The sequence below is a fragment of the Phasianus colchicus genome, chromosome 15, assembly GCF_987193195.1.
Source record: "Phasianus colchicus chromosome 15, bPhaCol1.hap1.1, whole genome shotgun sequence".
Classification (NCBI taxonomy): domain Eukaryota; kingdom Metazoa; phylum Chordata; class Aves; order Galliformes; family Phasianidae; genus Phasianus; species Phasianus colchicus.
The window spans coordinates 9,415,103-9,427,862 of record NC_143450.1 but is presented as its reverse complement, the minus strand read 5'-3'; the positions used below and the strand labels follow the sequence as shown (position 1 = coordinate 9,427,862).

The following is a 12,760-nucleotide window of genomic DNA, read 5'->3' as shown; positions in this document are numbered from 1 at the left end:
CCAAATCAGGAGAAACAGTGGGGCAAGAGAGATTGTGCGAGCTGTGAGCGCTGGGAAAGCTGCTGCACACAGGCTGGACGTGCTTGGCTATGGCCAATGTCAGGGTTCAGCCAATATCAGTAGATGTACAATCAACTGTACAATCCCTGGAGGGATGTAGTGGCTTTGGACACCAACCAGAAGGACCCATTCCCAACACCAACGCTCCCCCTTTGCCTTGTGGATCCTGCAGGAGACTCTCCTGGCCCAGTGGAAGAGCGGTGCTTTGCCCCCTGGATTTAATTGTAACCAGTTATTCCCATCTCTTTGCCCTGTTTTGGATTCTTTACATATTGTTTCTGAAAAGCTTAGTGAAATCACAGCCTTTGTATATATAAAATATAGGATGATTGAAGACCTGGCCACTTCTTTATTTAGCTTCCTCAGCCATGCGTTCCTCCCAAAGCATTTTCCCCTCTCTCTGCCAGATCACTGTTTAAACTGTGTGTAAATATAAAGGGAGCTATGGACAGAGTTTAAAAATGCTGCACCATGTTGGGCGCAGGGCTGCTGGGAGCACAGCTTCCTAGAGGCCTTTTTTCCCCTTTGCCTGTGGTTTTGTGGCTCCCTTAGGACAGATGAAAGCCCTGTATGGGTGCCACTGTGATGTCTGATGGCTGTCCATCCCTGTTGGGACTGAAATAGCTCCGTCGTTTTTAACTGAATTCTTTCCTGTCCTCTGTCTAGAGAAGTTGTAATTAGGGAGATAAAAAAAAAGGACTCTTAGAACCACTATGTACAGAGGAGATAAAGATGCCAGTGGCTTCAATAACAAATCTGAGGCAAAGAAAAATAGCAGTTTTTTTCCTTTTATCGTGGGGCTTTCTTGGAAAAAAAATGTAAAACTGAAATGAATGGCCTGGCTCTCCTTTCTGCTCCCGTAACATCACTTGAGTGCTGCTCTCACTCTTCACCTGTGCTTTTCTTCCTTTGTGCAGCCCTGTCTCTGAACAATCTCAGTGCTTACAGGGAAGTTTTCATGTGTTTTTGTCAGAGACAGAAATTTGCATTGCTCCCTGGAACTGGGATCCGGCAGCAGGTTGGGTGCTGGCTGGCCTCCAAGCGGGCTGTTTTGGGGTGGGAAGGGGATAAGTGTGCGTGGTACACAGCCCGAATTCGGTGCTGAAGGCAATATAAACACCGACATTGTGGGTGTTTGCAGGGAACAATGGAATCAAAGCTAGGCTAAGGCACCTCCGCAGCTTTTCACGTGTTGTTTGCTTCCTGTTGCACAAGCTGCCCTCCTGGTGTGTCTGTAGGGGATGGGTGGGTTTCCTGCGTCCAAGACAATAAAATTCTTTCCCTCTATTTGTTCCTGCCTGTGCTGGATGGGCCAATGGGAAGGATGTGCCGGGCTACAGCACTCTTTCCATGAGCCCCGTATTGAAGCTCGGGGATGGAATAAAACTCCTGCTCTGAGAGTATTAGAAGGGAATGCATTTCATTCTCCGATTTCATTAAAAGCCATTAGCATTGGAATGGCATGGCCACTATTTATAAACCCCCAGTGCAGATGACTTGGTACAGCTGGTCAGAAGAAAGGAGGTTTGATGGAGAGAGGGAGGCTGTTCGCATTAATGGTCATTATGTGCTCTGCCAGCGGCGAGGAGACGTGGAGCGTTTCAGTGTCGGCGGTTCTGCCGGTCACGTGTGCACGTAACTCTTTAACAAATCACTGTCGTGTTTGGGGAAAGAAAACACGACTTCAAAGCAATGGGTTTCAAACATGAAGCATGGCTCTGAGAAAGAATTCTGAGCAGTTTGTGCTGGAGGGAGGAGAAAAAAAAGTTGTTTCGGAAATTAGGAATTAATGAGTGGAGAGAAACCTGGGCAAGGAGACAAAACCAGGTTTGTGTTGTAGTATGTGAGAAATATCATAATAGGATCCCATGCAGGATGATGAAGCAGTGACACAATGGGTGTCCCACAGACACAGCTCCTCTGGTCTGAGGACATGGCCGGCATTGGGAGTCCTTGGGTTGGGGGTCCTTGGATTTGAGGTCCTTGGGCTGTGCTTGTGATCTGTACGTGTGAGACAGACCCCAGTGGCACAGTGTGCCATGAAAATTGCGAATGTGTCTTTGAAAATCCATACTTGAGCTGTGCTGCGCATTCAAGACAATGTCTAATGACTGTAGGAGTCATTGGAGAAAAGAGCACCATGGGACCGTGCTGGAGTCAGATTGTGGAGAAGGGGAATACAGAAGGAAAACAGTGTGTGATGTAAAAGCAGAACTGCTGCTGAAAGTGAGATCCTTGAGTGTCGGCCTAAGCTGGGTCTAACTGGCAGTGAGCACAGTGCATTTGATTTAACAAAACATCTTTCATTGAAAAATAGTAGTGGATTCCAGCCTTGCCCAAAGCAATAACCACTGGGAACAAAAATAGGTTAGTGTTGCAGACCTATGGAGATTAGATATTAATACCCCATTTCTGCATGCATTCAGTAAAACCAAGCAGAATAAGAGGGTTTCCCAGCCCTCTGCTGTCCCTGTCCCATCCCTCGTCCCCAGCTGAGCTCGCTGCTGCCCAGCCCCAAGTGCTGGATCTTCCATCGCTCCATGCCTCGTGGTGCACTTCATTGTCTGCTTCTGGGAAGCAGTGGCAATAATAAATCACAGTGATCCATACTTGAATTGCTAAGTGACAAGCGGAGCATTCAGACCCAGAAAACATTTAGTTTCCTCAGGCAGCAGTCCTCAGGAACCGTTGGTGGAGTTGCTTAGGCAGATATCAGCTACTTATTGGTTTTGTTCACCTCCCAGAACCACACTATGGACTCACAGTTCAGGACTGGTGGATGAAGTGAGCTTAATTTTGCATCTCATTTGTAGCTTTCAGATCACTGACACCTTTTGGAGCTCTTTGGCTCTCGAGCATGGCCATGGCAAGAGCCCTGGGCTGGGGTGCAGCAAGCAGTGCCACCCTGGGGTTCCCATCCATCACATTGCTGCTTTCAGCGTGTGCACCAAAGTGCTTAAGCAGGGACTATGGCACAAACTGCCTTTTCTCCAGCTCCGTCCTGCTCGCTCTTGCTCTGTCTCTCCTTAACTGAATCTAAGAATTTGTTACTAGAATTGCAGACTCATTGACCCAGATTCACTAATAATACGGGGGAGAGGAGATTTTTTTTTCTGCTTAATCGTTGTCTTCTGTATATTCTTAGTGCTATTTATATGCAGGAGAACTAAAAACCTGTAATAAAGATGGGGCCAACTTTGCAGCAGAACTCATGCATGTGCGCAGCGAGAGTGAGAGGCACAGCTGGAGAGAATGCAGTGGGTGCAGGGGGACTTGCTGATATCCACAGACACCTCAGGAGATTTTGGGGCAGCAAACACTTTTCTGAAAATGCCACACATCAAAAACACACCTACACTGTATTTAGTAATGAGAGTCATAGAATCACGACGTGGTTGGGTTGGAAGGGACCTTAAAGGTCACCCGGTTCCACCCCCCTGGGCTGGCTGCCCCCCACCACATCAGGTTGCCCAGGGTCCCAGCCAGCCTGGCCTTGGGCACCTCCAGGGATGGGGAACCCACAGCTCTGGGCAGCAGTGCCAGGGCCTCACTGCTTTAAAAATAACCTTGAAGTACACACTGAAGGCTCTGCAGGGCTCTGGCACACTCTCTGCCCGTGTTTTCTGCCTGTAGAAAAGGATCAGAGTAACTGGTGGGAGGCTGAGACCTCTGTCAGTGCAGGGCTCTGGGCTGCTCATGCAAACCACAGGAATTTAAGTGGGGATATTTATTAATTGTACGGTTGTATTTTCCAATTGGTGCACGCTGAAATCAGTCAGGGTTTTGGAAGCAGGGCTGGTTTTGTGCAGCAGCCGCACTGCGCCTTTGGGAGCCCAGCTACACGTGCACGTGGCTGAGTGTGGAACACAGGAAACCCAGCGCTTCCCAGAGAGCTTTGACACATGTGCTGTATTCAAAAAAGAAAAGAAAAAAAAAGAAAAAAGTCAGTGCACTACATTTCTAGGTGACGAGATTTTATCTCTTGTACTGAGCAGATAAGATCCCGCCATGGCAGTACACTGCTGGGGCTCTGCAGCAGCATGCAGCAGGACCAGGGTTGTGCATGGATGCTGTTATGTCCACGAGGGTGGCTCTACAGGTGTGCAATAGGGGCATTAATCTTGCCTGCATTGTCCCCACCTGTTAGCATTTTCCTGTTTCAAAGAAAAAGCCACCTGCCCCGCTCTCCAGAAGCCTTGTTTAATGTTCAACGGGGTTGTTGTAGCAGTGGCCTTTCTAGTGTAGTTGGAAAAAGTCCTAATGTTGCTGATAAAACAGTGACCATAAAGATAAGGCACGGTGCACTGGGTGCATTCCCTTTTGTGCAGTGAGCGTTACTGGATGGATTTTGTGCTTCTTGCTATCCTTCTGCCTTTTCTCTCTCCTTGCATGAACAACACGGGGTGGTCATGCATGTTGGTGAGCTGTGTAGTAGCAGTCCCAGTGCTTTCTGTCCCCTTTACATCCTTGCTTTCTCCAGCATGTGTTCCTGTTGGGTACCTGCTGATCCATCACTTGCTTCCCCTGTGATCCTAAGCTTCATTTGTCATGGGTTTACTCAGAGGGGGTCCCAGCAAACACATCCTGATGCAGTGGTTGCACAGTTAAGGCAAACCTGAGATGTACCTGGAGCACATTGGAAATGCAGAGCATTGTCCTCCTCTCCTTGCTTTGGGACTAGCTTCCTTTCCCCACCTGGCTGCCCCATGCCCACAGGGCCGGGATGGCGCTGCCCTCTGTCCCATACACGAATAGAATATATCAGCCTTTCATAGAATCATACAATCATGGATTGGGTGAGAAGGAAACTTAAAGCACATCCACTTCCAACCTCGGCCATGGGCTGGCTGCCTCCCAGCAGATCAGGCTGCCCAGGTTCCCATCCCACCTGGCCTCCAGCATTTCCAGTGATGGGTACCCACAGCTCTGGACAGCCTTTGGGGAGCTCTGCTCTGGCTTTTCTCTGCTGCTGTTGGTGGGATTATAGGGTCATACACACCTGATGCAGTGAACAAATTGGTGCAAAAATGTTTGTTTTTTGAACTGTAACTGTGATAAATATGTTGAATTTGTCCAGAGTCTGACTGCTGTATCTTTCTGAAATGCAAAGTGCATGTTTATTAGAAACCCTCTCCAAAGGTCAGCACAACCTAAGAAATAAGTGCTCTGGGCTTCTGGAAAGAAGGTGAAGGGGCTTCAAATGTGTGATAACTAGATATGGTTGTGAGTGTTGGTCCCCATTACCCTGTGTTGAGGTGAAAGAGGGGAGGTTGGAGAAATAGCAGCAGGACTGAAACACGATGCAAACTAGGAAATGAGGGCAATCCCAGTGCACAAACATCCTGTTGGGCTGGCTGGCCCCTGCGGGACGCGATGAGCAAAACACATGGCAGCACACTGCAGTGGGCAGGCGATGCATGGCTGCCCCGGGTTGTGTCAGGCTGTATTGCTGGTGGCAACAGACAGGTGTTCATGCGGGGGGAACATCGTTATAAATAAATGATCCCTTCATTTCCTTCTGGAGATTTTCCTATTGTTCAGTCACAATATGCTTTCCTGTTTTGACAACAAACAAACAACAAAAAAAATCCCCAAACCCTGTCCTGAAGTTCCCTGCTGGCAGGGTGAGAGCAAATGAGGGAGATTTCTCCTGGGGGCTCCTGCACTGCCGTGTGGGAGTGGGAGAGGGTTCTGTGTGAGGATGGCCACAGCCAGGGGCTCCCCTCCCCATCTGACCCAGGACTCCTTGTCCTTGGCATTGCAGTGGCAAATCACCTACTGGCATTAGGGTAGGGATGTATCTATTTACATCAGCGTGCAGATGGGATTAACCATTACCTTGTGCTAAGCAGCCGTTGTTACATGCAATTTGAATGAGGAGAACACAAAAGAGCTTTTATTTAGCCACTGCATTTGCCTGTCATAATTTAGGAGTGCCCCACTGTGCTTAGTGGCAACAGAAGCCTCTCGCCTCTATAGCTGGTTTTGCTTGCTAACAAGGTGCCCCAGCCCAGCTCCCCTGTCAGCTTTCCCAGCTGAGCTCCTGGTGTCTTTGGATGTTCCTTCCCATGAGAGGAAGGCGTCAGAAAATCCTTCCCTTGTCCCAGAGCAAAGCCAGGGGCTGCACACAGGGAGGAAGCAGCTTGAAGGAAGGGCCAGGCAGGAGCTTTCTGAAGCTTCAAACGTGGCAAAAAGTCTCAAAAGAAATGTGTGCGTGTGATGTGGTGCTATATTTAATGGTGTGACTCTGAGCACCCAGGATGCCATTCGTTTTTGCTTTAAAAATCTACAAAGATGGGGGGTGAGAGAGAGGAGACCAAAGTGGTGGTGACACTGTGGTAGTGATTACGGGTGTCTCAGAGCAGAGACCTGCTTTCAGGATGTGCAAAACAAAGGTCTCAGCCTCCAGGAACGTACAGCTAGGGCTCAATACTGAAAGTGTTCCTTTTTTCATTTCTGCTTCATGCTTGTCTGAACTTCACTTTAGGCCCCAGATCTGCTTTTCTTGAAATTGGTCTCGAAATTGCTATTGACTTCAAACGCTGCGAGATCTCACCCATAAATTCTTCCATCTGTAAAAGGAGGATGGCAGGATCTCTGTGCCATCTGTGGTGCTGTGAAGCTGCAAACAATCATGGTTTATGAAGTGCTTTGAGCTTAAATGGGAGGTTCTGTGTAAAGGCGAGCCTTTGCAGGATGAAATGTTCCTTCCTGTGCCAGTTGGATCTGATATCTGAACCAAGGGCTGGGCCGAAAGTTTTGGAAGAACACTCTGGTGATGTAGAGGTAGTCCTGCAGCTGCTAAATGTCTTGGTTTGTTTGTGTTGCTCAAAAGCTCCTGTTCATCATTACAAAATTAAGGGGCAGAGAAGCCAGTGGCTGCACATCCCGCAAAAATTCTCCTTATGCCTTTGATGTTGAACATCTCTGATCTTAACAAGCACAATTCTCAGAGATTGTGCGAATCTGGCACCAGCCAGCTGGAATGATGATTTAACAACACGTGCATTTTACATAGGAAATGGGGAGCTGCAGTTGAAAGTATCAGGCCTTTCCGAATGCAGTCGGATGCATTCAGTGAGAACAAAAGGAAGTTTTTTGTCCAGCTTTGCAGGGTGTAGAGGAAAGCTGCGAACCTTTCCACCCAAGAGCCACATTTACTCTATATCTGCATAAAGCAGAGGGCCAAACCGCTGTAACAAAGAGCAGGCTGTGAGCGAGCACAGCATTTTAAGAGTAAGTATTGCGGTTCCCAGCACACAGTGCTAAGCACCAGGACGGTAGTGGAGTTTCAAGGCTGAGCCTACACATGGCCACGCTCAGGCCCTTCTGACGGACTGCTGTTTTCTCCCTTTGCAGACACAGGCCACCAGACCCGCTCAGTCTCCAGCCGTCCCTACTACAGCTTGCCCAACAGCAGCCATGAGCGACGCTCAGTGCTCACCGTCACAGAGCCGCTGCGCTTCCACTCCCATGCCAAGGGCAAAAACGTGCGGCTGGACGCCCATTGCCGACGGGCCACGCGGAGGAACAGCTTCTGTAACGGGCTCACCTTCACCAACCGGCCCGTCCACATCTACGAGAAGGTGCGGCTCAAGCTGGTGGCCGTGCACCATGGCTGGAGCGGGGCCCTGCGCTTCGGCTTCACCAGTCACGACCCGTCACAGATGAGCTCCGACGACATACCAAAGTACGCCTGCCCAGACCTGGTGACCCGGCCCGGCTACTGGGCCAAAGCCCTGCCAGAAAGGTTTGCTGTCAGGGACAATGTCTTGGCCTTCTGGGTCGACCATCACGGGAGAGTCTTCTACAGTATTAATGACGAGGAGCCGATATTGTTTCACTGTGGTATTAAAGTCTCCGGTCCTCTCTGGGCACTCATAGATGTCTATGGAATTACCCACGAAGTGCAAATACTAGGTAAGTGTTTCTTTGGGCCCGCGGCTTGCTCTTCTGCTTGCTCTTTCCACAGCAGCATCTTCGTGAAAAACAAATGGGTGTTTTATCTGGTTGATTACTTCTGTGAAGTACAACTAATTTCTGATCGGTTTCGTTCACCAAATTAATGAGTTTTCTTTTGGCGTGGGATGCAGAAAACAGGACATTTAGGAGAAATCAGTCATGGAAAGTCCTAAGAGTCATAGAATCACAGGATGTGTTGGGTTGGAAAGGAGCTCAAAGAACACCCAGTTCCAACCTCTGCCCTGGGCTGGTTGCCTCTCACCAGATCAGGCTGTGCAGGACCCCATCCCACCTGGCCTTGGGCACCTCCAGGGATGGGGTACCACAGCCCTTGGCAGCAGTGCCAGTGCCTCACCACCCTCTGACCCCTAATCTAAATCTCCATTGTACATCACAGCAGCCATGCTGTGGGCTAGATGTAAATCTTTACAGTAACTTTCCCCAGCTTGTACTGAGCTAGATGTGCTACTATGGCTTGGAAAAACATGGTGCTGCTTTACAGCCAGGTCCCAGCTGCAGGCTGCAAAATGGTTAGTCTAGGGGCAGGCAGCTCTGACACAGATTCTTCAGAATGGTACCAATTATTTTACAGCCGAGAAAGCTACGCATAAACAACACTTTGTCCTTGCCTGCTCTGTCTCAAATGTGTAATTAAACCTTTCCAGTAGCTTATCTTGCAATTGCAACCATGACACTCTCCAGCCTCTGGTGCTCATCAAAGAGGTGAGGGGGTGTTTGCTGTACTGCCCAGTGCAGCTGCTTCACCAGAGCAGCCCTTCTTCCTCAGTAGGTTATAGTTAGACAAATAAAATGCTGCTTATTTCTGCTCTCCATCCTGCCTGTGGAGGCAGAGTGCACAGTGAAAGCCTGTGCCAGGGGCACCTGTGCTCTGCTTTGGTTTGGATCAGGGTGCCAAGCCCCATAAGCTGTCCCAGATACCAGGGTGATGCTGAGACATTGGGTACCAGCAGATACATTTTCCTTCCTACAGATGTGGTGGTACCTTAGCAGACCTGTTCTCTGACTCCTCCTCCCTAAATCCTGCAAGTTGAGAAAGCTGTGAAATACAGCCAGCATATAAATGCACAAAATGTATCTCTCAGCATCATGAAGCTTAGATGCGGCTTGCAGCTCTGGGGAAGCATTTCTTGTCAGATGCCATTTCAGGTGGCATGGAGAAGGAAGACAACTCCTGAACCTCCTCAAATCCTGAAATTCCCCCTGGTCCCGGCATGGCCAAGGTGAAGAAATGAGTTAAGAGTCATCATCCTGACCTGACCTTTGCTGTAAAAGGGAAAAACAACTCTCATTGTAAAAAATCTTTCTGACACCAGCAGCAAGGAGCTATCATACAAACTCTTGTAGTGGAAATACTGAGTCACGGCCTGAAGCAGTGATTGAGCACCTGGTGGGAAGGCAGGGCCAACCCAGGGGAACTCAGGTGCATGCAGTGCTGCTGAATGACCAGAAGGGGTGGAGCCAGGATCCGCCCCTTCCCAGATCTCATTTAAGGGTTGGCAGTGGAGGTAAGGGCATCTCTTGTTAGAGATCCCTGTTTACCTGAGGCCTTCTAAAGGTAAGCAGCTCTTTTCCTGTATTTCTGTGTTCATGACTGCTGTATTTGGGCTCCTTCTCATTTGCTGCAGCTGAGGACTTTGCCACCACTGTGCTGTTATTGTGGTACTTTCCATCACATTATAGTGTTATGACTCAATTCAAAGTCTCTGCAGTGCTGTACCCTGAGGTAAGAGGCTTGAAATGGTTTTGTAGAATGACCTCTATTAGATACACCTGTGCCTAGACATGTCATAGTCATAAGGTAACAAGAAGTGCATGGTCCCCCACCATATCCTTCTCTCCAAACTGGAGGGATGTGGATTTGATGGGTGGACCACTCGATGGATAAGAAACTGGTTGAAAGGCTGCAGACAGAGGGTGGTCATCAATGGCTCTATGTCCAGGTGGAGGCTGGTAATGAGCGGCGTCCCCCAGGGATCTGCCTTGGGACCGGTGCTCTTTAACATCTTTATCAATGACATTGATGACGGAATTGAGTGCACCCTCAGCAAGTTTGCTGACGACACCGAGCTGAGTGGTGTGGTTGACGCAGTTGAAGGACGGGATGCCATTCAGAGGGACCTCGAGAGGCTAGAAAGGTGGGCCCGGGTGAACCTGATGAGGTTCAACACGGCAAAGTGCAGAGTTTTGCACTTGGGCCGGAGGAATCCCAAGCATCCCTACAGACTGGAAGGAGAGGTCCTTGAGAGCAGCCCTGTGGAGAAGGACCTGGGGGTCTTGGTAGACGAAAAACTTAACATGAGCCAGCAGTGTGCCCTTGCGGCTCGGAAGGCAAATGGGATCCTGGGCTCCATCAGAAGAGGGGTGGCCAGCAGGGACAGAGAGGTGATTGTTCCCCTCTACTCTGCTCTTGTGAGGCCCCATCTGGAATACTGCATCCAAGTGTGGAGCCTCCAGTACAAAAAAGACAGGGAGCTGTTGGAGAGGGTCCAGAGGAGGGCCACCAAGATGATCAGGGGACTGGAGCACCTCCCCTATGAGGACAGGCTGAGGGAGCTGGGCTTGTTCAGCCTGGAGAAGAGAAGGCTGCGGGGTGACCTCATTGCAGCCTTTCAGTACCTAAAGGGAGCCTACAAAGAGGAGGGGAATCAACTCTTTGAAAGGGTGGGTGACAGCAGGACAAGGGGAAATGGTTTTAAGCTGAGGGAAGGGAGATATAGGTTGGACGTCAGGGGGAAATTCTTTACGGAGAGAGTGGTGAGGTACTGGAACAGGCTGCCCAGGGAGGTTGTGGATGCCCCGTCCCTGGATGTGTTCAAAGCCAGATTGGATGGGGCCCTGGGCAGTCTGGTCTAGCATTAGGTGGAATGGTGGTGGCCCTGCATGTGGCAGGGGGGTTGGAGATTCATGATCCTTGAGGTCCCTTCCAACCCTGGCAATTCTGTGATTCTGTGATTCTGTGCAAAATAAATACGCACTGATTCCTCCACTCCTTCACCTATCACTGTGTTGCAGACTTGGCTTGTACAAGACTTTTGGATACTGAGATAGTGAGGTATTTCTTCCTTTAAAAAGCATCCTCAAAGATACTGGACCTAAGAAAGCTGCAGGACCATGCTAGTTTGCAGCTTCTTCTGGTTCACCAGCACAAGGAGCTCCCAGATTAGATGAGTATTTTACAACCCCTCAGCTGGTGCCAAGATGCAGCTGTTCTGCTTGCTGCCTGCTGCCCATGAATGCTCTGTTTGCTAGCAGTTGACGTCTATCTAATTTTTCCATTGTTTTTCTATTCAGAGGAACAGAACTCAGGTCATCCATAAGCTGAAATAATAACACAAGTAATGGTAAAAGTAGCCAATTGTTTCTGACGCCCCTTATTGCTGGGTTTATCTCACAGATAGCATGTTTGCAGAGACCACTGCCCGTCTCAACACCGCCCGTCTCAGCTCCTGCCTTCCCCAGAGCAACCACGACTCGGCCAACTTCAATAACAATGAACTGGAGAATAATCAAGTGGTGGCCAAAATAGCAAACCTAAACCTGAGCCGGGTGCCGGGACTTGCGACAGACAACCACATCATCCCCTGCTGCCCCAGCCGGCGGCCGCGCATCCCGGGGGTCCCGGCCTTCCTGGAGACAGACCTGCGATTTCACCCCACCCATGGATCTAACATCATTTTTTCTCAGGACCGGATGGTCGCCTGCACCATCTGGCAAGAGACAACTAGGACTTTGGTGTTTTCTGACCGCCCTTTGCACATCGGCGAGACCCTGTTTGTGGAAGTGGGACACCTTGGGTTGCCATATTACGGGGCCCTCTCGTTTGGTGTCACTTCTTGTGATCCGAGTTCTTTAAGGACAAACGAGCTCCCAGCAGATCCGGACTCTCTCCTGGACCGCAAAGAGTACTGGGTGGTGTATCGGGCCTTCCCGGTCCTCAACGGAGGTGACATCCTCAGTTTCACAGTCTTGCCAAACGGCGAGGTGCACCTTGGGGTGAATGGAGCAAGCCGCGGCATGCTGATGTGCGTGGATACCTCGCAGTCTCTCTGGGTGTTTTTTACCATCCATGGTGTAATCAACCAGCTCAAAATACTGGGTAAGTTATTGAAGGAGAGAATAACAGGGAGCACCTGATTGGTAAAAGAGAACTATGGGCTGCCATCACCTGCCTGTGTGAGGTGATCAGTGATGAGCATATGCAGCTCCTGACCCAACCTTGTGCTGGCAAGCAGGAGGGAGCAGTTCGTGGCAGCTGTCACAGAGATGCCTTTGAACCCTCCAGAAAGAGCTGAGATCTGGGAGGTAAAATGAATAGCATGTAAGGAAGCCAGGAGAGCTGTGTGTGCATCTGGCTGGTTTTCAGAGGAGTTGTGTGTAAAGAAGATTCTTTACAACAGGTGTTAGACTCCTGCCTTTGTTAAGAGCAATGGGTTTTGTGAGGGCAGCTCTGGTGCTTTGGGGTGGTATCAGCTCACCATGGGGCTCAGCAGAGGGCTCTGTGTGTCCATGTGTCCCTCTGTCCCAAGGGGGCTGAGTCCTTTCCTCTACTTGCAGGCACTGTGCAGTCCAGCCCAGTGACCGTCTCACCCTCAGGGTCCCCCGGTGGCTCGCAGTACGACAGCGACTCCGACATGGCCTTCAGTGTCAACAGGTCATCGTCTGCCTCGGAGTCTTCGCTCGGTACGGAGGGCTTAGCGTGGGGTTGCTGGGTGGGCAG

The 12,760-nt window shown here is 49.9% G+C and overlaps 1 protein-coding gene across 4 annotated transcripts in view; it reads left to right on the top strand.

The window, feature by feature from the left end:
- Positions 1-12,760, top strand: part of NEURL1B (neuralized E3 ubiquitin protein ligase 1B) — a 113,645-nt gene that overhangs the window by 96,625 nt on the left and 4,260 nt on the right. For all 4 annotated transcript variants that reach the window (XM_031598095.2, XM_090150964.1, XM_031598094.2 and 1 more), the window contains exons 2-4: positions 7,420-7,980; positions 11,438-12,139; positions 12,598-12,723. In XM_031598095.2, coding sequence (XP_031453955.1) covers positions 7,420-7,980; positions 11,438-12,139; positions 12,598-12,723 — 1,389 coding nt within the window. The remainder of the gene's footprint in view (positions 1-7,419; positions 7,981-11,437; positions 12,140-12,597; positions 12,724-12,760) is intronic.